This window comes from Saccoglossus kowalevskii, chromosome 8 (assembly GCF_978046115.1).
Source record: "Saccoglossus kowalevskii chromosome 8, keSacKowa6.1, whole genome shotgun sequence".
Taxonomy (NCBI): Eukaryota; Metazoa; Hemichordata; class Enteropneusta; family Harrimaniidae; genus Saccoglossus; species Saccoglossus kowalevskii.
The window spans coordinates 10590663-10616105 of record NC_140648.1 but is presented as its reverse complement, the minus strand read 5'-3'; the positions used below and the strand labels follow the sequence as shown (position 1 = coordinate 10616105).

Genomic DNA, 25443 nt, shown 5'->3' with positions numbered 1-25443 from the left:
CTTTGATATACTCATCAGCCAGACCATCTGACATGGGCCTTTGATATACTCCTCTGCCAGCCCATCTGACATGGGCCTTTGATATACTCATCAGCCAGCCCATCTGACATGGGCCTTTGATATACTCATCAGCCAGACCATCTGACATGGGCCTTTGATATACTCATCAGCCAGACCATCTGACATGGGCCTTTAATATACTCATCAGACAGACAATCTGACATGGGCCTTTGATATACTCATCAGCCAGACCATCTGACATGGGCCTTTGATATACTCCTCTGCCAGGCCATCTGACATGGGCCTTTGATATACTCATCAGCCAGACCATCTGACATGGGCCTTTGATATACTCCTCTGCCAGCCCATCTGACATGGGCCTTTGATATACTCATCAGCCAGCCCATCTGACATGGGCCTTTGATATACTCATCAGCCAGACCATCTGACATGGGCCTTTGATATACTCATCAGCCAGACCATCTGACATGGGCCTTTAATATACTCATCAGACAGACAATCTGACATGGGCCTTTGATATACTCATCAGCCAGACAATCTGACATGGGCCTTTGATATACTCCTCTGCCAGCCCATCTGACATGGGCCTTTGATATACTCATCAGCCAGACAATCTGACATGGGCCTTTGATATACTCCTCTGCCAGCCCATCTGACATGGGCCTTTGATATACTCATCAGCCAGACCATCTGACATGAGCCTTTGATATACTCCTCTGCCAGCCCATCTGACATGGGCCTTTGATATACTCATCAGCCAGACCATCTGACATGGGCCTTTGATATACTCATCAGCCAGACCATCTGACATGGGCCTTTGATATACTCATCAGCCAGACCATCTGACATGGGCCTTTAATATACTCATCAGCCAGACAATCTGACATGGGCCTTTGATATACTCCTCAGCCAGACAATCTGACATGGGCCTTTGATATACTCATCAGCCAGACAATCTGACATGGGCCTTTGATATACTCATCAGCCAGACAATCTGACATGGGCCTTTGATATACTCATCAGCCAGACAATCTGACATGGGCCTTTGATATACTCATCAGCCAGACCATCTGACATGGGCCTTTGATATACTCCTCTGCCAGCCCATCTGACATGGGCCTTTAATATACTCATCAGCCAGACCATCTGACATGGGCCTTTGATATACTCATCAGCCAGACCATCTGACATGGGCCTTTAATATACTCACCAGCCAGGCCATCTGACATGGGCCTTTGATATACTCATCAGCCAGACCATCTGACATGGGCCTTTGATATACTCATCAGCCAGACCATCTGACATGGGCCTTTAATATACTCATCAGCCAGACCATCTGACATGTGCCTTTGATATACTCATCAGCCAGACCATCTGACATGGGCCTTTAATATACTCATCAGCCAGGCCATCTGACATGGGCATTTGATATACTCATCAGCCAGACCATCTGACATGGGCCTTTGATATACTCATCAGCCAGACAATCTGACATGGGGCTTTGATATACTAATCAGCCAGACCATCTGACATGGGCCTTTGATATACTCATCAGCCAGACCATCTGACATGGGCCTTTAATATACTCATCAGCCAGACCATCTGACATGGGCCTTTGATATACTCCTCTGCCAGGCCATCTGACATGGGCCTTTGATATACTCATCAGCCAGACCATCTGACATGGGCCTTTGATATACTCCTCTGCCAGCCCATCTGACATGGGCCTTTGATATACTCATCAGCCAGCCCATCTGACATGGGCCTTTGATATACTCATCAGCCAGACCATCTGACATGGGCCTTTGATATACTCATCAGCCAGACCATCTGACATGGGCCTTTAATATACTCATCAGACAGACAATCTGACATGGGCCTTTGATATACTCATCAGCCAGATCATCTGACATGGGCCTTTGATATACTCATCAGCCAGCCCATCTGACATGGGCCTTTGATATACTCATCAGCCAGCCCATCTGACATGGGCCTTTGATATACTCCTCTGCCAGCCCATCTGACATGGGCCTTTGATATACTCATCAGCCAGCCCATCTGACATGGGCCTTTGATATACTCATCAGCCAGACCATCTGACATGGGCCTTTGATATACTCATCAGCCAGACCATCTGACATGGGCCTTTAATATACTCATCAGACAGACAATCTGACATGGGCCTTTGATATACTCATCAGCCAGACAATCTGACATGGGCCTTTGATATACTCCTCTGCCAGCCCATCTGACATGGGCCTTTGATATACTCATCAGCCAGACAATCTGACATGGGCCTTTGATATACTCCTCTGCCAGCCCATCTGACATGGGCCTTTGATATACTCATCAGCCAGACCATCTGACATGAGCCTTTGATATACTCCTCTGCCAGCCCATCCGACATGGGCCTTTGATATACTCATCAGCCAGACCATCTGACATGGGCCTTTGATATACTCATCAGCCAGACCATCTGACATGGGCCTTTGATATACTCATCAGCCAGACCATCTGACATGGGCCTTTGATATACTCATCAGCCAGACCATCTGACATGGGCCTTTAATATACTCATCAGCCAGACCATCTGACATGGGCCTTTGATATACTCCTCTGCCAGCCCATCTGACATGGGCCTTTAATATACTCATCAGCCAGACAATCTGACATGGGCCTTTGATATACTCCTCTGCCAGCCCATCTGACATGGGCCTTTGATATACTCATCAGCCAAACAATCTGACATGGGCCTTTGATATACTAATCAGCCAGACCATCTGACATGGGCCTTTGATATACTCATCAGCCAGACCATCTGACATGGGCCTTTGATATACTCCTCTGCCAGGCCATCTGACATGGGCCTTTGATATACTCCTCTGCCAGGCCATCTGACATGGGCCTTTGATATACTCATCAGCCAGACCATCTGACATGGGCCTTTGATATACTCCTCTGCCAGCCCATCTGACATGGGCCTTTGATATACTCATCAGCCAGCCCATCTGACATGGGCCTTTGATATACTCATCAGCCAGACCATCTGACATGGGCCTTTGATATACTCATCAGCCAGACCATCTGACATGGGCCTTTAATATACTCATCAGCCAGACCATCTGACATGGGCCTTTGATATACTCATCAGCCAGACAATCTGACATGGGCCTTTGATATACTCCTCTGCCAGCCCATCTGACATGGGCCTTTAATATACTCATCAGCCAGACCATCTGACATGGGCCTTTGATATACTCATCAGCCAGACCATCTGACATGGGCCTTTAATATACTCACCAGCCAGGCCATCTGACATGGGCCTTTGATATACTCATCAGCCAGACCATCTGACATGGGCCTTTGATATACTCATCAGCCAGACCATCTGACATGGGCCTTTAATATACTCATCAGCCAGACCATCTGACATGTGCCTTTGATATACTCATCAGCCAGACCATCTGACATGGGCCTTTAATATACTCATCAGCCAGACCATCTGACAGGGGCCTTTGATATACTCATCAGCCAGACAATCTGACATGGGGCTTTGATATACTAATCAGCCAGACCATCTGACATGGGCCTTTGATATACTAATCAGCCAGACCATCTGACATGGGCCTTTAATATACTCATCAGCCAGACCATCTGACATGGGCCTTTGATATACTCCTCTGCCAGGCCATCTGACATGGGCCTTTGATATACTCATCAGCCAGACCATCTGACATGGGCCTTTGATATACTCCTCTGCCAGCCCATCTGACATGGGCCTTTGATATACTCATCAGCCAGCCCATCTGACATGGGCCTTTGATATACTCATCAGCCAGACCATCTGACATGGGCCTTTGATATACTCATCAGCCAGACCATCTGACATGGGCCTTTAATATACTCATCAGACAGACAATCTGACATGGGCCTTTGATATACTCATCAGCCAGACCATCTGACATGGGCCTTTGATATACTCCTCTGCCAGGCCATCTGACATGGGCCTTTGATATACTCATCAGCCAGACCATCTGACATGGGCCTTTGATATACTCCTCTGCCAGCCCATCTGACATGGGCCTTTGATATACTCATCAGCCAGCCCATCTGACATGGGCCTTTGATATACTCATCAGCCAGACCATCTGACATGGGCCTTTGATATACTCATCAGCCAGACCATCTGACATGGGCCTTTAATATACTCATCAGACAGACAATCTGACATGGGCCTTTGATATACTCATCAGCCAGACAATCTGACATGGGCCTTTGATATACTCCTCTGCCAGCCCATCTGACATGGGCCTTTGATATACTCATCAGCCAGACAATCTGACATGGGCCTTTGATATACTCCTCTGCCAGCCCATCTGACATGGGCCTTTGATATACTCATCAGCCAGACCATCTGACATGAGCCTTTGATATACTCCTCTGCCAGCCCATCTGACATGGGCCTTTGATATACTCATCAGCCAGACCATCTGACATGGGCCTTTGATATACTCATCAGCCAGACCATCTGACATGGGCCTTTGATATACTCATCAGCCAGACCATCTGACATGGGCCTTTAATATACTCATCAGCCAGACAATCTGACATGGGCCTTTGATATACTCCTCAGCCAGACAATCTGACATGGGCCTTTGATATACTCATCAGCCAGACAATCTGACATGGGCCTTTGATATACTCATCAGCCAGACAATCTGACATGGGCCTTTGATATACTCATCAGCCAGACAATCTGACATGGGCCTTTGATATACTCATCAGCCAGACCATCTGACATGGGCCTTTGATATACTCCTCTGCCAGCCCATCTGACATGGGCCTTTAATATACTCATCAGCCAGACCATCTGACATGGGCCTTTGATATACTCATCAGCCAGACCATCTGACATGGGCCTTTAATATACTCACCAGCCAGGCCATCTGACATGGGCCTTTGATATACTCATCAGCCAGACCATCTGACATGGGCCTTTGATATACTCATCAGCCAGACCATCTGACATGGGCCTTTAATATACTCATCAGCCAGACCATCTGACATGTGCCTTTGATATACTCATCAGCCAGACCATCTGACATGGGCCTTTAATATACTCATCAGCCAGGCCATCTGACATGGGCATTTGATATACTCATCAGCCAGACCATCTGACATGGGCCTTTGATATACTCATCAGCCAGACAATCTGACATGGGGCTTTGATATACTAATCAGCCAGACCATCTGACATGGGCCTTTGATATACTCATCAGCCAGACCATCTGACATGGGCCTTTAATATACTCATCAGCCAGACCATCTGACATGGGCCTTTGATATACTCCTCTGCCAGGCCATCTGACATGGGCCTTTGATATACTCATCAGCCAGACCATCTGACATGGGCCTTTGATATACTCCTCTGCCAGCCCATCTGACATGGGCCTTTGATATACTCATCAGCCAGCCCATCTGACATGGGCCTTTGATATACTCATCAGCCAGACCATCTGACATGGGCCTTTGATATACTCATCAGCCAGACCATCTGACATGGGCCTTTAATATACTCATCAGACAGACAATCTGACATGGGCCTTTGATATACTCATCAGCCAGATCATCTGACATGGGCCTTTGATATACTCATCAGCCAGCCCATCTGACATGGGCCTTTGATATACTCATCAGCCAGCCCATCTGACATGGGCCTTTGATATACTCCTCTGCCAGCCCATCTGACATGGGCCTTTGATATACTCATCAGCCAGCCCATCTGACATGGGCCTTTGATATACTCATCAGCCAGACCATCTGACATGGGCCTTTGATATACTCATCAGCCAGACCATCTGACATGGGCCTTTAATATACTCATCAGACAGACAATCTGACATGGGCCTTTGATATACTCATCAGCCAGACAATCTGACATGGGCCTTTGATATACTCCTCTGCCAGCCCATCTGACATGGGCCTTTGATATACTCATCAGCCAGACAATCTGACATGGGCCTTTGATATACTCCTCTGCCAGCCCATCTGACATGGGCCTTTGATATACTCATCAGCCAGACCATCTGACATGAGCCTTTGATATACTCCTCTGCCAGCCCATCCGACATGGGCCTTTGATATACTCATCAGCCAGACCATCTGACATGGGCCTTTGATATACTCATCAGCCAGACCATCTGACATGGGCCTTTGATATACTCATCAGCCAGACCATCTGACATGGGCCTTTAATATACTCATCAGCCAGACAATCTGACATGGGCCTTTGATATACTCCTCAGCCAGACAATCTGACATGGGCCTTTGATATACTCATCAGCCAGACAATCTGACATGGGCCTTTGATATACTCATCAGCCAGACAATCTGACATGGGCCTTTGATATACTCATCAGCCAGACAATCTGACATGGGCCTTTGATATACTCATCAGCCAGACCATCTGACATGGGCCTTTGATATACTCCTCTGCCAGCCCATCTGACATGGGCCTTTAATATACTCATCAGCCAGACAATCTGACATGGGCCTTTGATATACTCCTCTGCCAGCCCATCTGACATGGGCCTTTGATATACTCATCAGCCAGACCATCTGACATGAGCCTTTGATATACTCCTCTGCCAGCCCATCCGACATGGGCCTTTAATATACTCATCAGCCAGGCCATCTGACATGGGCATTTGATATACTCATCAGCCAGCCCATCTGACATGGGCCTTTGATATACTCCTCTGCCAGCCCATCTGACATGGGCCTTTAATATGCTCATCAGCCAGACCATCTGACATGGGCCTTTGATATACTCATCAGCCAGACCATCTGACATGGGCCTTTGATATACTCATCAGCCAGACCATCTGACATGGACCTTTAATATACTCATCAGCCAACCATCTGACATGGGCCTTTGATATACTCATCAGCCAGACCATCTGACATGGGCCTTTGATATACTCCTCTGCCAGGCAATCTGACATGGGCATTTGATATACTCATCAGCCAGACCATCTGACATGGGCCTTTGATATACTCATCAGCCAGACCATCTGACATGGGTCTTTGATATACTCATCAGCCAGACCATCTGACATGGGCCTTTGATATACTCCTCTGCCAGGCAATCTGACATGGGCATTTGATATACTCATCAGCCAGACCATCTGACATGGGCCTTTGATATACTTATCAGCCAGACCATCTGACATGGGCCTTTGATATACTCCTCTGCCAGCCCATCTGAAATGGGCCTTTAATATACTCATCAGCCAGATAATCTGACATGGGCCTTTGATATACTCCTCTGCCAGCCCATCTGACATGAGCCTTTGATATACTCATCAGCCAGACCATCTGACATGGGCCTTTGATATACTCATCAGCCAGATAATCTGACATGGGCCTTTGATATACTCATCAGCCAGATAATCTGACATGGGCCTTTGATATACTCATCAGCCAGATAATCTGACATGGGCCTTTGATATACTCCTCTGCCAGCCCATCTGACATGAGCCTTTGATATACTCATCAGCCAGATAATCTGACATAGGCCTTTGATATACTCATCAGCCAGACAATCTGACATGGGCCTTTGATATACTCATCAGACAGATAATCTGACATGGGCCTTTGATATACTCATCAGCCAGATAATCTGACATGGGCCTTTGATATACTCATCAGCCAGATAATCTGACATGGGCCTTTGATATACTCATCAGCCAGATAATCTGACATGGGCCTTTGATATACTCATCAGCCAGATAATCTGACATGGGCCTTTGATATACTCATCAGCCAGATAATCTGACATGGGCCTTTGATATACTCCTCTGCCAGCCCATCTGACATGAGCCTTTGATATACTCATCAGCCAGACCATCTGACATGGGCCTTTGATATACTCATCAGCCAGACCATCTGACATGGGCCTTTGATATACTCCTCTGCCAGCCCATCTGACATGGGCCTTTAATATACTCATCAGCCAGATAATCTGACATGGGCCTTTGATATACTCATCAGCCAGACCATCTGACATGGGCCTTTGATATACTCCTCTGCCAGCCCATCTGACATGAGCCTTTGATATACTCATCAGCCAGACCATCTGACATGGGCCTTTGATATACTCATCAGCCAGACCATCTGACATGGGCCTTTGATATACTCATCAGCCAGATAATCTGACATGGGCCTTTGATATACTCCTCTGCCAGCCCATCTGACATGGGCCTTTGATATACTCATCAGCCAGACTCTCTAACATGGACCTTTGATATACTCCTCTGCCAGCCCATCTGACATGGGCCTTTAACATACTCATCAGCCAGCCCATCTGACATGGGCCTTTAACATACTCATCAGCCAGATAATCTGACATGGGCCTTTGATATACTCCTCTCCCAGGCCATCTGACATGGGCCTTTAACAAACTCATCAGTCCTATCCTATGTACACTGCTTTTTTATTCACATAAAATTTGACGGCGGTATCCATCAATTATTAAATGTCAAATAGTAAGACAAATAGTACATGTAGGCATTTCAATCAAAGGACAACAAAATTAATTTACTCTCTACCTGCATTTTTCCTTACTCCATTGTTTTTCAAATTTGTGAAAGACATGAGAGGTTTCATCCTCCTTGTTCAGAGACCACAGATCTTCTCGTTGCAATGGTTTCTTGTAGCCTAAGACTATAATGCTGCAAACAAAATCACAATGAAAAACATCACAAAACTAATTTACATACATGTAGATATGACATGTGTCACACAGGTACATGAGTTGAAATGTGTTGAAATGTATCTTTTTTTGGCTAGTTGATGCTGAACATTTTTTATCAACGTTATGAGCCATAGAACAAAAAAATAGTGAATCAGTACTAGGTATAAATCAATACACCACTTTGACTCAGTGATGTCATTGTTTAACACAATCCTGAATACTGAGGCACTTTTCAATTCAAAATAATAGCATGTAGTCTTAATGAACGTACCGAGTAACCCACCAGAATGTTACCTTTGACAAGAATGATGCAGAACTGTATGGACATGGATTCTGTGAATGGATTTAATAATTTTTATTATTACAACAAAGCATATTTAAGCTAACAAATGCATTTAATAAATGCATTACTACTCATCAGTAGAGGGCGCTATTTTAATATGATGATGAAATGCCTAAAGTTTCACAGTTGTCAGCTTCACCATGTTCAATATGAGTGAGTCCCAAGCAACATGTGCAAAGTATATTGGTTGCTTACACAAAATTGTAGTGACTGTAATGCTTTGACTGTAGTGCTTTTATTTTAAGTGTGGTGTTTCTTTCCTCCAAGAAAATATACTACAAAATCAGATTTTAGATATTAGAATTAACTGTCAGTAATAATTCTAACTTTTAAAAATGAAAGCCATTGAACAAATAATTTGTATTTATTGATCGTTGAACCCATCAGCTAATTTTAATTTAGTCACACTATGCGTTCAATAAAAATTTCAGCATATCGGAAATGACACAAAATATCTTACCAAGTCAGTAACTCTGGGGGAGTAATGCGGTGGATTATCTGATATGGATGACAATACTAGTTCTATCAACAAGATAACGTAGTATAGATAAAAAGTCACATAACCTAATATATCATCAATAGGCTGAAATAAAAAAAATTAACATCTTGTTAACATTATGAGTGTAATATTATTTACCAGAGCTGAACAGGTGAATGCTAGTTGTATCAAACTATCATGAATAATATTTACCAGAGCTGAACAGGTGAATGCTAGTTATATCAAACTATCATGAATAATATTTACCAGAGCTGAACAGGTGAATGCTAGTTATATCAAACTATCATGAATAATATTTACCAGAGCTGAACAGGTGAATGCTAGTTATATCAAACTATCATGAATAATATTTACCAGAGCTGAACAGGTGAATGCTAGTTATATCAAACTATCATGAATAATATTTACCAGAATTGAACAGGTGAATGCTAGTTATATCAAACTATCATGAATAATATTTAGTAAATAAGTAAATGCTTAATATATTTACTGAGAAATGTTCCTGAATTTCACAAATCAGTTACCCTTAGGGATACATCACAGAGGTATGCATAATCAAATTTAGTCACAAAATACACTTCTGAATCAGTTTGTTTGCTATTCCATAATACTGCAGTATAACAGAGACTAAACAGAACTTGAGTAAATCCTTTCGTGAGTAAATCTTTTCAAGTTGATCAGAGACAAAACGGTATGAAAATAACAAGCCATGCATGGCACAGTCCAAATTTAAGATACATGTATATACATGTAGTTTTGTTCATAGTAATATACTTGGAACATAACCATGTCAGAAGTATGGATCCAGAAGATGATGCTTGATTATGATGATTTTTTATCATTAAAATGATTGACAGCTTGTATCTGATGGTCAAAAGAGTACTTGTCCATATTGAGAAATATTGCTCTGGAACAGCATTAATTGAAACAAAATGGCCACCAGTCGGCCATTTTGAATACATCTATATATCTATAACATGATGTAAAATGAATATATAAAATGTGAACACAATCAGTCAAAGCATATCAGAGATATGGTTCTAGAAGTGCATTCATTTAAACAAAATGACCTCCAGTCAGCCATTTAATTCTGATCTAAAAATAAAATGTGCATCAAGGTCCCATAATGTCCAACGTTCGTACCAGGTTTGAACAAAATTCATCCATAAACGCCAAGATCTAGTACTGAAATGCCAAAAATGCTTGATTTTTGATGATTTTTTAGCACAAAAATTGCTGCCATATGGCTACTTTGAATCAGATAGTCAAACCAATATATCTATGTCACGATGAATACTGTAAAATGGTTAATTATTCACTGTGTTTTAATTTGGCTTATTTCGCTGACTGGAAAATGTGCTAAATTAAAACCCAGTGAATATGTAAAATTTAGCATAGAACACTATATCTAAATGATAAAACCGTGAATTTAAAACCCACTGAATATGCCTGAAATGGTAAATCAGTGAAATTTAAACCCAGTGAAAATTAGTCATTTTACAGTATATACAATTTTATCATAATCAGTCAAAGCATGGCAGAAATATGGCACTAGAACTGCAAAATATGTGAAGTTTGATTGTGATTGGTCCGGACACACAAAGGTCAAAATATAAGTCACCATTTTCGGGACTAATAAACCATTGCCAATTGTATTGAGCTGACATTGGATACCTGTCATTGCAAAATGACATCTATCATTACAACATCAGTCATAAAATGTATTGGTTTGATTCACAGCTTATATTGGTTTATAAAGTGTATCTATCTTATACAAGTGTTTTCCTATATAAAAATGGATAGCTTATTAACTCATCAGTAAGTAGTCCAAAACTAACAAGTCATTGTTAATTACACAGTCCATGTTGCAATTAGATGAGATATTATTCATGCCTAGGATAAAAGCAAGTCAATGATCACAAATTGAATTGTAATGGACATGTATTGCTATATGAATAACACATGAGCTCCAAGTGCTAAAAAAAAATATAAAGCTTGGCAATCATAGAACTGAACATAAGCTCTATAGGATGAAAACAAATAATCAGGCTTGGCATATCATACAAGACTATAATTAAATCAAGGCAATCTTGAAATAAAACTTGGAATTCATACAAGAACACATATACAATTATCTTAATGATGGGGTAAAAATACACTGGATTCACAGCATTTTTTCATATGAACAACAAGATCTCAAAAGCTAAAGAACAATGATTGTCTGCTTTATACAAGACACTATCAAACTACTACAAAATCAAAACTAGTCCTTTTAATATTGAGTGATATGGTATTGTAGACCCAATCAGAATACAATGTATATTTTATTATTTAGTTGTTTTTGCTTCACACACACAGAAGCTAAAAAAATTAATGAGTTAGGGAAAGGTTACATTTGAAAAGAAAATTTCTGGGCAGACATTTTCTAATATATTTTGAGACGCTGATTTTGAAAATAAACAGGCATTTTGACTTAATGTTAGTTTTAAGTTTTTTCAAGTCATTGTAAAATTCAACTCAATTTAGATAATATGTTCAGCGTTTTTTACATATTTGTTTATATTACGATATGCATGTAGAATCTACATTTAATAGTATCTAATGGCCACAAGCTGTACATATCAATGACACCTCCCCCTCTTAGTTTACATGGTAATAAACCCATTTTATGTTTCACAAAAATATATTCAAGCATACTATATACTATAAGGCGATACTGTTCAGTAAGCAAAATAAGCATCATGCATAAACCACATGACATAAAACTAATTTGCATACAAAGATTAATTCCTATTGTGACCAATAGAGGGCACTGGACTATAAAAAATATGAGAAAGCTTGAACATACTTCTTGTATGGCGATGAGAATCTTAGAATAAAACATCACAGTGCTACATAATGTTACAAGAAACCAGAAAATAAACATAATGGCAGAAGACTGGACACCTTTTAGTCTTTCCATTTGTATTATTACAAATGCTAGCATCTGTGGAGAGAACAAACAAACATGACCGTTGGTAGTGTTATTTAAATCGGGAGAGTCGTCACCTGCGCATGCATCAGATGGCCATAGTGTGTCAATGTTTACAAACAAGCGTGAGCCTTGGTGTTTCTAGCGTGTGTTGTTATTATCGCTTGAGACTCAATTCCCCTGCATGCACAAGTGACGACCCTCTCGCTTTAAGATAATTTAAAGCAAGTACAGTTCAAGGGACAAATAGAGAGAATAAATTTATGGGTTTCTATTGCATGTGATATTCTGTGTGATAGTGATAAGATGAGAAGTACAGTCGTACATATAAACAACTTACAACTGTTATTTCAAATCAACTATTACTGCCATGTGAGTATGTGATAGGTGGATATTTAGTAAATGTTTTTACTTATTATTGTATGAATGGCATTGACAGCGGCAGCGACACAGGGGGCAGAGGGGCGGTCGCTCTTCGATATTACTGTTGTCGCTCCTCCAAAATCATGTTAAAACCCTTTATGTTCGGCAAAATTTGCCCCTCAAAATACAGGAAATAGCATCTCAGAGGGTCTAGACAAAATTTGTAAGGGGGAGCATGCCCCCGGACCCCCTAGTAAGGTCGTGCCTTCTGTGCAAGGTTGGTGGGTAGACCCCCCCCTCCCCAATGCAAAATTTTGCGCCGTCGTCTCTGATTAACATGGTTTCCATTCACTAGCTATCTGTGGAAGGTTTCAGCAACAACACAGTCACAATCTGAGTTGTATTCGTAAAAATAACAAGACTTGTAAATAATTTAAGGTGGAAATATAAAAAAGAAACTTGACTTACTAGTGTAACACTGAGAACCGCTGGAGCAATGTAATCAACAGATGGTCTATGAACACCATTATGACTTTCAGAAATAGCTTTGACTAAATTTACAAGTGGAATAAAAATAAGCAGACCCGTAAAAATCTGAAATGGAAAGCATCATGAGATAAAATGTATTACCGTACAAGAATGTGATATATATACCGATTCTGCCGTAAATTCACCCTGGGCCGTTAAATGGCAGTTTGGGTTTAAAAAATAAATAAAATGGGACCAAGAAATCACCCAGGGCGTTTTTTTCGGCAGTTTTTTTTATATATTTTGGCATCATTTGTCAGACATTTCAATAATAATCAACAATTGTGAAACGCAGCATGACCAGATTGCGCTGTCGCAATCATTTGCTACTAAGCAATGCAGTTGTGATCGTTTTTATTTGAAACTTCTTTTTTTTTAAATTTACTCTTAGGTTTGTTAATGTGATTTTTTTGGAGAAAGATGACACTGGGTGACATTGTAATGAAATTTTAGGAGGGCTATTTTTTAATTCAAATTTTAGATTAGCTTCTGCAATAGTTTTTTTCGTCTTGGGTGGTCAAACTGCTGGCGTTGAAAGTCAACACGGAGGTAAATTTCTCAATGAAAATAGAAGTTCTAAAAAATATTAGATGAGCATTTTTTGAAATTTTGAACCCCAAATAAGGACCCACCAGCCATGAAATCATCCAGTGCGATAATATTATATTCTGGCCTGTATTTTTGTGTAATGTTTATCTATCTATCTATTCACTGGATGAAAGTTAATGTACATGTATAGCAGAATATTTATGACTCCAGTCCTTATTTTGACTTTTATTTCTGTAATGGTAAATCTATGCAACTGTATCAATGAATATGGAAAACTGGTAGGCAATAAATTTCAGATGAACCACCCGAGTTAAATCATTAAAGAACAAACACAATGTGCCAATTTCTCTTAAATCACTTCCAACTAATCAGATTAGTTGATTACAACATTTAGTTCATGCCAAATCGGGTCAAAATGACAGCGTAGACTATACAATTATTCAGTTCAATGTAAAAGTGTCAAGTTTATCCTGTGATTGTTCATATTTGATGTAAGCAATACATGTCAAATACAACATTATTAAAAAAAAGTACTAAGTAACAGTCAAACTTCAACAGATAATAATGGATAAGATTGTTTTACAGACATTTGTGTGTAGTCATTGCCAAGCATTAATGCCCGTACTTGGGCATATAATACTCACTGTTTTACATCGATGAAGGTTTGACACTCGGATATAACCACGGCTGTACTTTTTCATATGCTGGATGTAGAAGAGGGACGCCATCCACAGAAATGCACACGGTACCCATACCAGCACTGTCTTCTGAAAACACACTGTCAGATCTGGCACAGTGGAATTCAACAGGGATGGGTCCTGAAAACAAACACATTGTTAGCTTAAACAGAACTCTGTTAAAAAAATGTGAGTCATTTCTCGGGTCAGACACCATCATCAGTGCATTAGCTGCATGTCCCTATCTGTAACAGTGCTAGAGATAGAACAGCTATGCATATTAATGAGGTTACATGACCATATATGGTCATTTGATATGTTAGTCACATCTCTTTTGCAACAGCTTCAATATTGATCTGGCTGCATGGCCCTATCTGTAACTGTGCTTGAGATATTACTGTTATGCATATTTAATGAGGTCACATGACCATATATGGTCATGTCATATGTTTATCACATCTTTTGTCCAAGAGCTTCAATACTTTATTGGTTCCATATTCCTATCTGGAACAGTAGAGCGTTATAAGTTTAATAATTACAATTGTTTGAAAAGTATAAAATATAATAAACAGAATACAAGTTTGTAATAATGATGTAACAATAACAATTAATGCAATAATTTGTAAATAATTTTAAGATGTATAACATTTCAAGAATAGAAGTTACATTACGAAAATAGTATATAACTCGTAGACTGCTAATTGGTTAAAATATATTGTTTTAATTCTGTTTTGAATAAACTACCTTAATTTTTCATTGTTTTGATTTTATTTGGTAAATAAATCTGATGAAGTATTTGGCATGCATCAAAGAACTTCCAGAATGTAACTTGACAAAACAAGCATACCATGAGTAGATAAAATACACACTTCCATGGATTACATTAATTCAGGAAGAAACCAATGAAAATGACACAATCAGTCAACATTTAGAAAATACACAAAGTAAGGCAAATAGTAAACTCCTGCAAAGATAAATTACTAAATTGAGAACGTATAGTAAATTTATAACACATTATGGAAGAGTGTTCTGAGTGGCTCTTGCTCAGAAATTATTAAGTATAGTACTGATTTTCTTGTAAATTCACTGAAAAAACTAATTCTGAACTCAGGAATTTACCCAAACACAGGGAATAATAGCATCATTTCTTACATTAAGAGAACATATACTGCTTCATACTAGTATGACATAACGATGGAGGCAAGTGCAGCTATGTATGTTTGGGTGCTGTAGTAATGAATGAAATCAATGCAAACCGACATCAGCGATGTTTTTTTCCCTCAATGTTACATCGACATGAACAAAAAATGTTTTTCGAATCTTTTTTGACGTTTATGTGCATGAATACTGATAATAAACACCATAAAAAAACATGAATATAATTTAAATATAGCAATTATTATTATCATCATATGCACATCATTTTCTATGTTTGGGTAAATAACAGATATACGAATAAGGGCGTGATTTCGGCACAAGCCGAGTGGGTTCCAAGCAGGTCTTGACTAACGTGAACGCAACTGCTGTAAACCCTCTCCAAGGATTAATAACTTGGCATATTTTTTTAAATTATGCTAATTTATTCATGAATAAATATTGGCCATGCAAAAGTTTGTTTAACTAATTTCCATCATTACAAGTTGTTATATTGAGAGACTAAATGTATTAACAAGTATGCCAGATTTATACTGTAAAATGACAAATTTTCACTGGGTTTAAATTTTGCTGATTTGCCATTTCAGGCATATTCAGTGGGTTTTAAATTCACGGTTTTATCATTTAGATAATGTGTTCTATGCTAAATTTTATATATTCACTGGGTTTTAATTTAGCACATTTTCCAGTCAGCAAAGTAAGCAAATTAAAACCCAGTGAATAATTAATCTTTTAACAGTATTTGTGTTAACAACTTGCATATAATTAATTCCCACCATTACAAGTTGTTGAATTGAGAGAATAAACGTGTGGACAAATGTTTTATACTTATTTTGGTGTAAACAACTCTCGTTTTATTAATTCCCACAAGTTGTTAAATTGAGAGAATAAATATGTGAAAAAATATTTGATACTTATTTTGGTGTAAACAACTTTTAATTTAATTGATTTCCACCATTGAAACTTGTTAAATTGAGAGAATAAATATGTCGACAAATATTAGATACTTCTTTAGGTGTGAAGAGCTCATGTTTGATCAACTTCCGCCATTGCAAGTTGGGCCAGACTTTTATTATCCCTTGTTTTCGCGAACCCGGCGAATGAACAGGAACCGAAAATGAAATAAAAATAATATTTTATTTCAGCGTAATTTCTCGTACCTAAAAAAGTATTATTTTAATCTTCATTTTTTTACCGCCCACTACATAAGAAATCCAAGTTGCATTTTCGTGGGAGTATCATGATCAAAGTACCGAAGTCTCACGCAGATGAGAAACAAGATTATGAATGAATTAAAATTTTCTTTCATTTCTTCTCTCCGATCAATGATCTCACTTACAACTCTTTGAGAATCAAACAAATCTAATGGAAAAAAAGAATTAATTTTATTTTTTTTCCGTCCTCCTCAAAAAAATTGCCTTAAAAAAACTCGAGAAACAAGGAATAAATAAAAAAAGTCTGGCCTTGTTAAAATAAATAAATAAATATACTGGTATCATTGGATATTTGATTTAATTGTGAAGCTTTCTAACAAAATGTTAACTGCTGAAATCGAACCCTCAATCAATAATTCCGCAGACACATTTATCTCTTGTCACAATCTGGTAACTGTTGTACAAATTGCACCTCGTTCAGTTTAAAATGTAAGTTATTTTATTATTTATTTATTCATTCATGCAGTTTTGCATGGTGGAGTTTCGTCAGATTTATTATTATTGTATCTAGTAGGATTCGAACCCTTGGCGTTTGTTTTGTGCGGTTTTTCATTTCCGGTGTTAGCTACACCGTAATATGCGACCACTTCTCTGTTTTGTTGTGATTTTGTGAGTGTTATATCACAGTCCCTCTATCATGATAGAGGGACTGTGGTTATATTGATGTCTTCCTCACCCGTCACGCCATGACCTAGTTTCAACCACACGGCCATGTTGCAACCAACTTGAACCAAGTGCGTGACCCTCGGCGTGACCCGACTGACTATAGTTGTGTTCACGTTACACGAAGTACGGGCTAAGATTTAAGCTGATTTAGGCTTATCTAGCATATTTGCATTTCGGCTAGACCCAATTGCGTCCACGCACAGGGAGGACCAGTCGTTAGCACGGGCTAAGGGGTGCCATTAGTCGGTGACCTTTGGTAAGTCGCTATTTACGAACGAAAAATGGATGACACGCACGCGCACACGAGGTTCTATTTCTGCTGCTGGCATGTTTCGTTTTAATTTTGAAGCGACGTGCACAGGAACGCGAGAGAAGACGGACCCAACTTATTTGGATGCACATAAACAGTATACAACGGTCGTAACAGAATACAGAGTTTTATTAATGCATGTCGTAGACAGCGAACCAAATTTATTTTGTCTACGATTGGAGCTGCTGTACGCTCTACTACAGTGACCCGATTAGTGTAGAAGCGAGCGCGGAGTAATGACTGGTGGAATATTGTCGTTATACGAACATGGGACAATTTTCACACCCAAAGGCTGCCGCAGAGGGCGCTTAGCCCTGGGCTAAGCGTTTGCGCATACTTCGTTAGCCCGTGCTAAGGTCTAGACCGCGTCTTAAATTTGGGTCAGATTTAACCGGTACTTAGCATTCCTTAGCCCGTGCTAAGCGTTCACGGACGTTTTCTTAGCACGGGCTAAGGAATTTGACCTCTTAGCCCGTGCTAAGGAGCTGTGCGTGAACGCAACTTATATGATCGTTGACAGTTAAGCTAGGATTTATTACCGTTATTATCATTAAATTGTCACGTGATTTGTCCCACCTTATTTGTAATGTCATAATATAAGGTTATTACGAAAATACCTCAAAGTATGCACGAAGACAGTACAGCTGCACACCGTCCCTTGAGGGACGGTGAGCTGCAGTATCGACCGACGCGTAGCGGAGGTCGATGCGACAGCGTACTGTCTGAGTGCATACTTTGAGATATCTTCGTAATAACCTTATTATTATACATCTTTTCCCTTCAAGGATACATCATGGAAATGCCGAAATCCAAAAAGTTTAGAACAGAATCACCGAACTTCTTTGTATGGAGTCCGGTCAAATCCTGGTGGCGGCCATGTTTGTTTGTATTATTCGAGGACGCTTACGCGCGTAATCATTCCATATTTGGAATTCGCATTTCCAAATATGGTAGTATGAAAATACCCCGTAAAATACCGCAAAATTACGGCACGCTGTAACTTATGGCGTTACGGTGATAGATGTATAATAATTATCTTTATTGTAATTTGTATATACCAATTCGTACATACCGAGAAAACGACCCCGATTGAAGGTCATGTATTTGACACAGTTATATAAATTATAACTTACCCATAGTGGGCCATCACAGAAGCCATCTAGCGTCATGGTACACAATCCAGTAAAGCCAAGTTCACTGCATTGTCACCAATCTTTGAATACTAGTAAACAGAACACGTGATAAGGTACGTGACCTTTGACCGTTTACAGAAACGAGTGGCGCCCTACACCGACAGTACGGCACTTTATCAGGCCAAGTAGCATATGAAAATTTGTGCTTACAACTCTGGGTCACTGGTCACCCCAATAGAAACGCGATTGTTTGATTCCAAACACAAATCACATATGAACTAATTGGCTGGTAACACAAATGCTATGGTACTAATTCCACGTTATTATATTTGTATATTTATTCATCTGCATATATTTGATTTAATTCATATATTTTATAAATAAATTGTCAAATTCGGCTTTAAAATTGTAATAAAATAACATGGCGGACGACGGGACGATCATCATGTCGGTACTCGATAAGATTGCTGATATTGAAAGAGGGCAAAAAGACTGAAAGAGACAATGAAGAAGTTTAGTCTATGGGACAATTCTCTAGCAACCTATAATGACCAAGAAATCAATTGAGCTTGCTCTGAAAGCAATGAATTCAATCCCTTTACATTTCCCAGGAAGCAGTTAGAGATCTCAACTGATCTATACAGCGCTTGGCAATTTATTATGTTATTTTATTTTATTTAATTCCTTCTGAAAATTACTTTTCTATCAGGAAAAAGTGGTTCCATTTGAAATAAAACGAGAGGCATGGTGGAGATTGAGTTCTGGCACTTAATGCAAATCACATTATGGGGACGTGCCAATCTTTGGGGTCGTAGTTTTTATCTGTTTGGGTCTAGAATAGGGTAGATTTGCTTACCTTTAGGTCCAATATCAGGTTTGCTTGTCCAAGATGGGGCCATAGGATGGGGTCTGTTTTATAATTTCAATGTTTTCGTACTTTTATTGATGATTAGTGACAATTCGGTTTCTGATTGGATATACAAAATAATTATTTGGTCTATAATGGGGTGTGGTTTTAGAGGTGAAAATGGTCTATGATGGGGTCTGGGGTTTTACTTTCGGGCCGTACATCCGAACCAGATCATTGTGGAAGAGGGCATGCTCTACACAAAACACAAGTTCATATTTCAAAACTCTCAAAGACAGGTCGACTACCTACAGTAGGTGTTGGAGTAGATTACTCACTGTTTCGGTGAGAGTGCTGCCAGTTGAAAAAAAAACTGGATCCAAGATGATAGGCGTTGAGGGCGCTTCGACCCCCAAATTGTCTTACTTTTTTTAAAGTCTTAAAATTGGAGGTAAAACAGATCGATTCAAAAGTGAAAATGGGGGTCCAAAATGTGCTTTTTGGTCAAAGGTGATTTTTAAAAAAATAGCTTCCACACCATGCTTCTGTTTCCTGTCAAAATTGGTTCATGGGTACATCTGTTTAATATGAAGAAAGTGCCGTCTTGAAAACTGTCTACCAGTTGTCAATTTTGCAGGGCAGCAGCTCAAATATCACGACTTCAAGTTTATGCATAAATTAACACCCATGCTAGTTGGATGTACGATTATTGTAACACTGTTCAACCAAAAACAATGCCCCGACGGCGTTTTGAAAATTTGTGAAAATTTCAAAATAAAAGATCAAAGCGTCTAGGAGCTATTTTTGGTTCTGGGATGCGGATGTGCACTAAAAAGAAGATGAGATAATTGCTAATTTGCATAACAATTCACTCAGTAAGAAGTTTGCTAATGCTCATAATTAAAATGGCTGTAACAGTTCCAAATTTAAATATATTACCGTTTTGTTAAAAGTTAAATATAGTGCATAATATGGAGATCCCGTCATTTATTTTTTTCATCATGTTTCTTTTTTATTATTTATGTACAGCCTTGCTAAATCTTGCTAAGCATTCAAAAGAGAGAATGTTTGCACCTGTTATCTATATTTTAAAATCGTTTTTTGAGTATGTTCCATTATTCACAATTCTACAAAATTTTAACAGTCTATAGCCAAGACTGTTTGGATAATAAAAAGCAAAAAAAAAAATAAAAAAATAAAATTCACTCCCAAGCGCCCACGAACCTGCATCTCTACCTTGAAGGCCGATGATCGTCACGTGTTCGAATTTTGTGTAAACAATGAATTTTACAGCGTTGTATACGTCGCTATTAGTCTAATATCGAACAGGTCGCAACTCGACGACAATCTGCCTTTAAGTAACGTAACATTTCCATAACTCAGCATACTACAAAACTGATATTTTTTACATCTTTATAAAGAAAAACTTTAATATGGCATTAATAATCTGATCTAAAATCCTAGATAATCAATGAGCATATATTTGATATGGTCCCGGATATTAAGTTCTGTAATGTCTGTCCCTATCAAAGATTGTGTTGGATTCTATACAACACATAATGCAATGCGCGGTTCAATGACGTCATACATAGCAAAGGTATGACAAGGCCAAACGTCAACAATACTAAAGCTCTCGTTTAACGTCTGGATATTGCAATTCCCCCTTTCTTATGAGATTATGATTTTCATCATACAACTTAATGGATAGCATGTATATTATACGATGGAACAATATTGTTTTTGTTTAAACGTACATGTGCTTGTAATATTTTGATAAACGATATTAAATAATACTCTCTTATAGAATGTAACATGTATTATGTTCATTAATTGATTAAGAGTCACAATAATCAGATTTCTTTCATAATCACCCAAGTATGCGGTCTGTGTCTGTTTCTTTGTGGCCTAATTCCCGGTGTCTTCGGTAATTCAGATTTTAGGCTGCTTGGTGTATTGCAGTTTCCTATTCTGATTGTTGTTCCGATTGTCCCGTTTCTGGGTCTTTCCGATTGGGCAACAGTATTAGTTATTCTCCCCAGTCTCGAGATTCTAACATTTTATTGTAAGTTAGAGGTATTTCTTGTCCTTCGATTCTCTGAACTACTGGATTCACATTCTTGAATTTGCTTGCGGTATGTATCCCTTTCACCTGTAATACATCTGGCTGCAATACTTGGTTTATAAGCTGTTGTTCATTTGTTCTTCTTTCCAGTGGCGGATCCAGGGGGCAGGGGGGCCATGGACCCTCCCAAACGCATGACGATTCATATCATCTGGATTACGCATAGCTTCTCTGCGATTTACGCTCCGTATATCTTAAGCGAAGCTTGGACACCCCCCCAATACATTTTGCTGGATCCGCCACTGCTTCTTTCGCTAGTATCTCCTATTCTTTCTGAATACACTGCTATATTTGTCAGTCATACCTTTTAACTGATTTCTGTCTTCTGTGACAGCCTTGATATCGGTTTCAATTCTTAAGCTAGTGGTTTCTGCTAGTGAACTCTCTGATTGAAATTATATCATGCCTAGATGATTAGTGGAGGTGGGTTAATTTTGCCCTTGACTATGAATTTGGTTGCTGCTCCTCATGTTTTATTACTCACAACGGTTTTGAATTCACCTTTGATTGGTAGATTGCTTTTGTTACAATATTTTTTATTATAGATGCTCAGAAGAGAATGATATCATTTACGCACATTTGATGAATTACTTCATCAAGCTCAAGATAGTCTACCCGACGTACTTTGCATCGCAGGTGACATCATAAGTCATAGCACCAGCGTCTACTGACTGAACAAGGATTGAAAGTACACCCTAACGAAATAAATTAAGGCGATTCTAGAAATGCAAAAACCTGAGAATCCAGAAGCTGTGCAACCATTAAACAGAATGGTAAATTTTCTAAGTCGCTTCCCGAAGTGCATCGTTAAGCACAGTTTGCATGCAAAATGTCATCCAATCGCCCATGGAAGTAGAGCCTTTTCCACCTACAGAATTGAGGTATGCACTAATTGAAAAAAAAAATGAAAAATGTCATCAATATACATACATCCGTCACACCAGAGTATACAGCGACCACAAGCCACTACAAGCAAAACAGAAAAATGCCCTGCAAAAGCGCCCAAAAGATTGCAAAGAATGATGACCCGTCACAACACAGAAGAAGTGTTTCTCTCAGACACATTATCCAGAGCGTATTTACCACAAAATGACAAAGTCAATGAGAAAACCACATTTGAGTCAACACGGCTAGATTTCTACCTATACACATGGAAAGATTAACACAAATTCGCAATGAGACAAAGCAAGATAAATCTCTAAAATTCCTTCAAAACGTAATACTGTAAGGTTGGTTGGACAGAAACCTTCCAACACAACATATTCCAATTTCTATGATGAGTTATCCGTCAAAGATGATCTTATCTTCAGAGGTGAAGAAGTAGTAATTCCGCACACACCAAGGAAAGAAATGATGATCAAAATACGTTCAGCACACATAGTTAATGAATGATGCTGGCAAAGAGCATGTGAATGTATTTACTGACCTGGAAGATCAGCCAATGCAACATATCATCTTGTGAAGGTTGTAGAACATATGTGAGAAGACCATCATGAGCCATGAACGCCCTGGGAGAAGGAGTTACGGTTAGGATGAAGCCGTTCATCCTATGTCAGAAGCAATAGCACAAAGCAGTTGTCACACATCGTCTGGATGAAACATTGTATGAAATTGAATCATCTATATTCAGACGCAACAGAGTTGATCTTAAGAAAACCATGTAGCCAACACATGACCGTGATTGACAGACAAAACAATTCCAACATTCCACCAAGTACACAATGGCCATCCCTTGTACAACACTTAGGAAGTGATAGTTATAGTCCTCAAAAATGTAACGACTTGCAATTCGCAAAGGCGACATCACTGACCAAGAAATTCCCCAATTAGATCCAGAAGCGGTCACCTATTTAAGACACCATCACATGTTGAGGACAATGCGACTTATTGTGTGACCTCTGTGACATTGATATTGACTATGAACTCTGCCAATTACTTTCGTATACAAACATATGGCAACCTGCTTGCTTCATTTGTTTTATACGATTCTATGATTATTCATGTTCGTGTTTTATATTAATTCATTTACGAAGCAATTTTGACTTCCCTTATGTGCTCCATTTAATCTACAGTTTCCACACCGTTTCTGTTGTTTTTTTGTTTTGATTCAAACGTATCTGATTTCTTAGGTTGCCTATATTGCCTTACTTTAACTATTGGCCTCTCTTCTGATGGTTTCATATCACGTAGCTGTAGTGATGTGTCCTCTAACTGAGTTGCATTGGTTCTTTATTAATGGCTTTCTGGATTATGGCCTGTTTGTCAATTGTTTGGATCAAATCTTCCAAAATCCGCTTCTCACAATTGGTACTGAACTAAAATTCATGAGCTTTTTTCTAAGCCTAGCTGCATAGCGTGATGTTTATTTTCATCGGGGTATAGTATGCATCAAGTTTATTCTTCAATTTTTAATACACACCTAGGCACCATTTCCCCCCATTATTCATCAAAGTATCTTTCTTGTCTATGGGCTCTATTATTCTAAAATACCGAAATTCTTGCTCAAGGCTTTCTGACCACTCTTCCCAAGCTTGGCCAGATGTTATCTGATCATCACCATGTGTGAACGGTTGGCATTTGAGGTTTCATGGGTGGTACATTTATGACACTAACTATTTATCAATTACATATGGTATTCAAGGCTTTGTGTATAATGATATTTAGATAAGCAAAGTGCTGAACTACATTACATCTTTCCTTTAATTAAAAATAAATAGCATCTTTCGAATAAGAAATAGAATTCATCTGTGAGGTTGAGCTACATATTGTACTGATTCATCGATATGTAATTACACTTGGAAATCCTACATCGTTCCAAAACCATTGTCAGCATCCTTTATTCTATGTTTTTGTCATATTATCTCAAACCCTGCAAATAGAAGTGTCTATGGAATCACGGGAAGAAACGGTGTGCATTGCCGTGTGATAACTGTCATGAAGGTGAATGACAGGTCATACTTGTTTACCACTCTTGACAATTTGAATCTACCAGGTGTGCTGTTATTTGAATATCAAAAGATGTTTATGATCTACTGAGTTGCCTACGTGACACAGCTGCTAGCAAGATAACATTCTGATTGGCTTATGTGGAAACCCAGGTGGTGTCCCCGATTCAATCACCATTCTGTGAGATTTGTATGAACTGCTCTGCGATCCCCTGCTTTCAGCGGTGCCAATTGCAATTAAGAGGACCACCCACAGAACTCACACTGGACAGGGGGTTCTTTCACTGCTAGAATGGGGTAGACAAGACAATAATATTGGAAATAAAATACATATACACCTAAATA

At 39.3% G+C, this 25443-nt stretch overlaps 1 protein-coding gene across 1 annotated transcript in view; it reads right to left on the bottom strand.

Moving 5' to 3' along the window:
- LOC100370773 (multidrug resistance-associated protein 1-like) overlaps nt 1-19220 on the bottom strand; it is a 114539-nt gene extending 95319 nt beyond the window's left edge. The window contains exons 1-7 of the mRNA XM_085502683.1: nt 19185-19220; nt 14674-14847; nt 13421-13546; nt 12467-12604; nt 9580-9702; nt 9048-9109; nt 8631-8753 (exon numbers count right to left, since the gene is read on the bottom strand). Of these exons, the coding sequence (XP_085358809.1) occupies nt 8631-8753; nt 9048-9109; nt 9580-9702; nt 12467-12604; nt 13421-13546; nt 14674-14847; nt 19185-19220 (782 nt within the window). The remainder of the gene's footprint in view (nt 1-8630; nt 8754-9047; nt 9110-9579; nt 9703-12466; nt 12605-13420; nt 13547-14673; nt 14848-19184) is intronic.
- Between the last annotated feature and the right edge of the window lie 6223 nt (nt 19221-25443).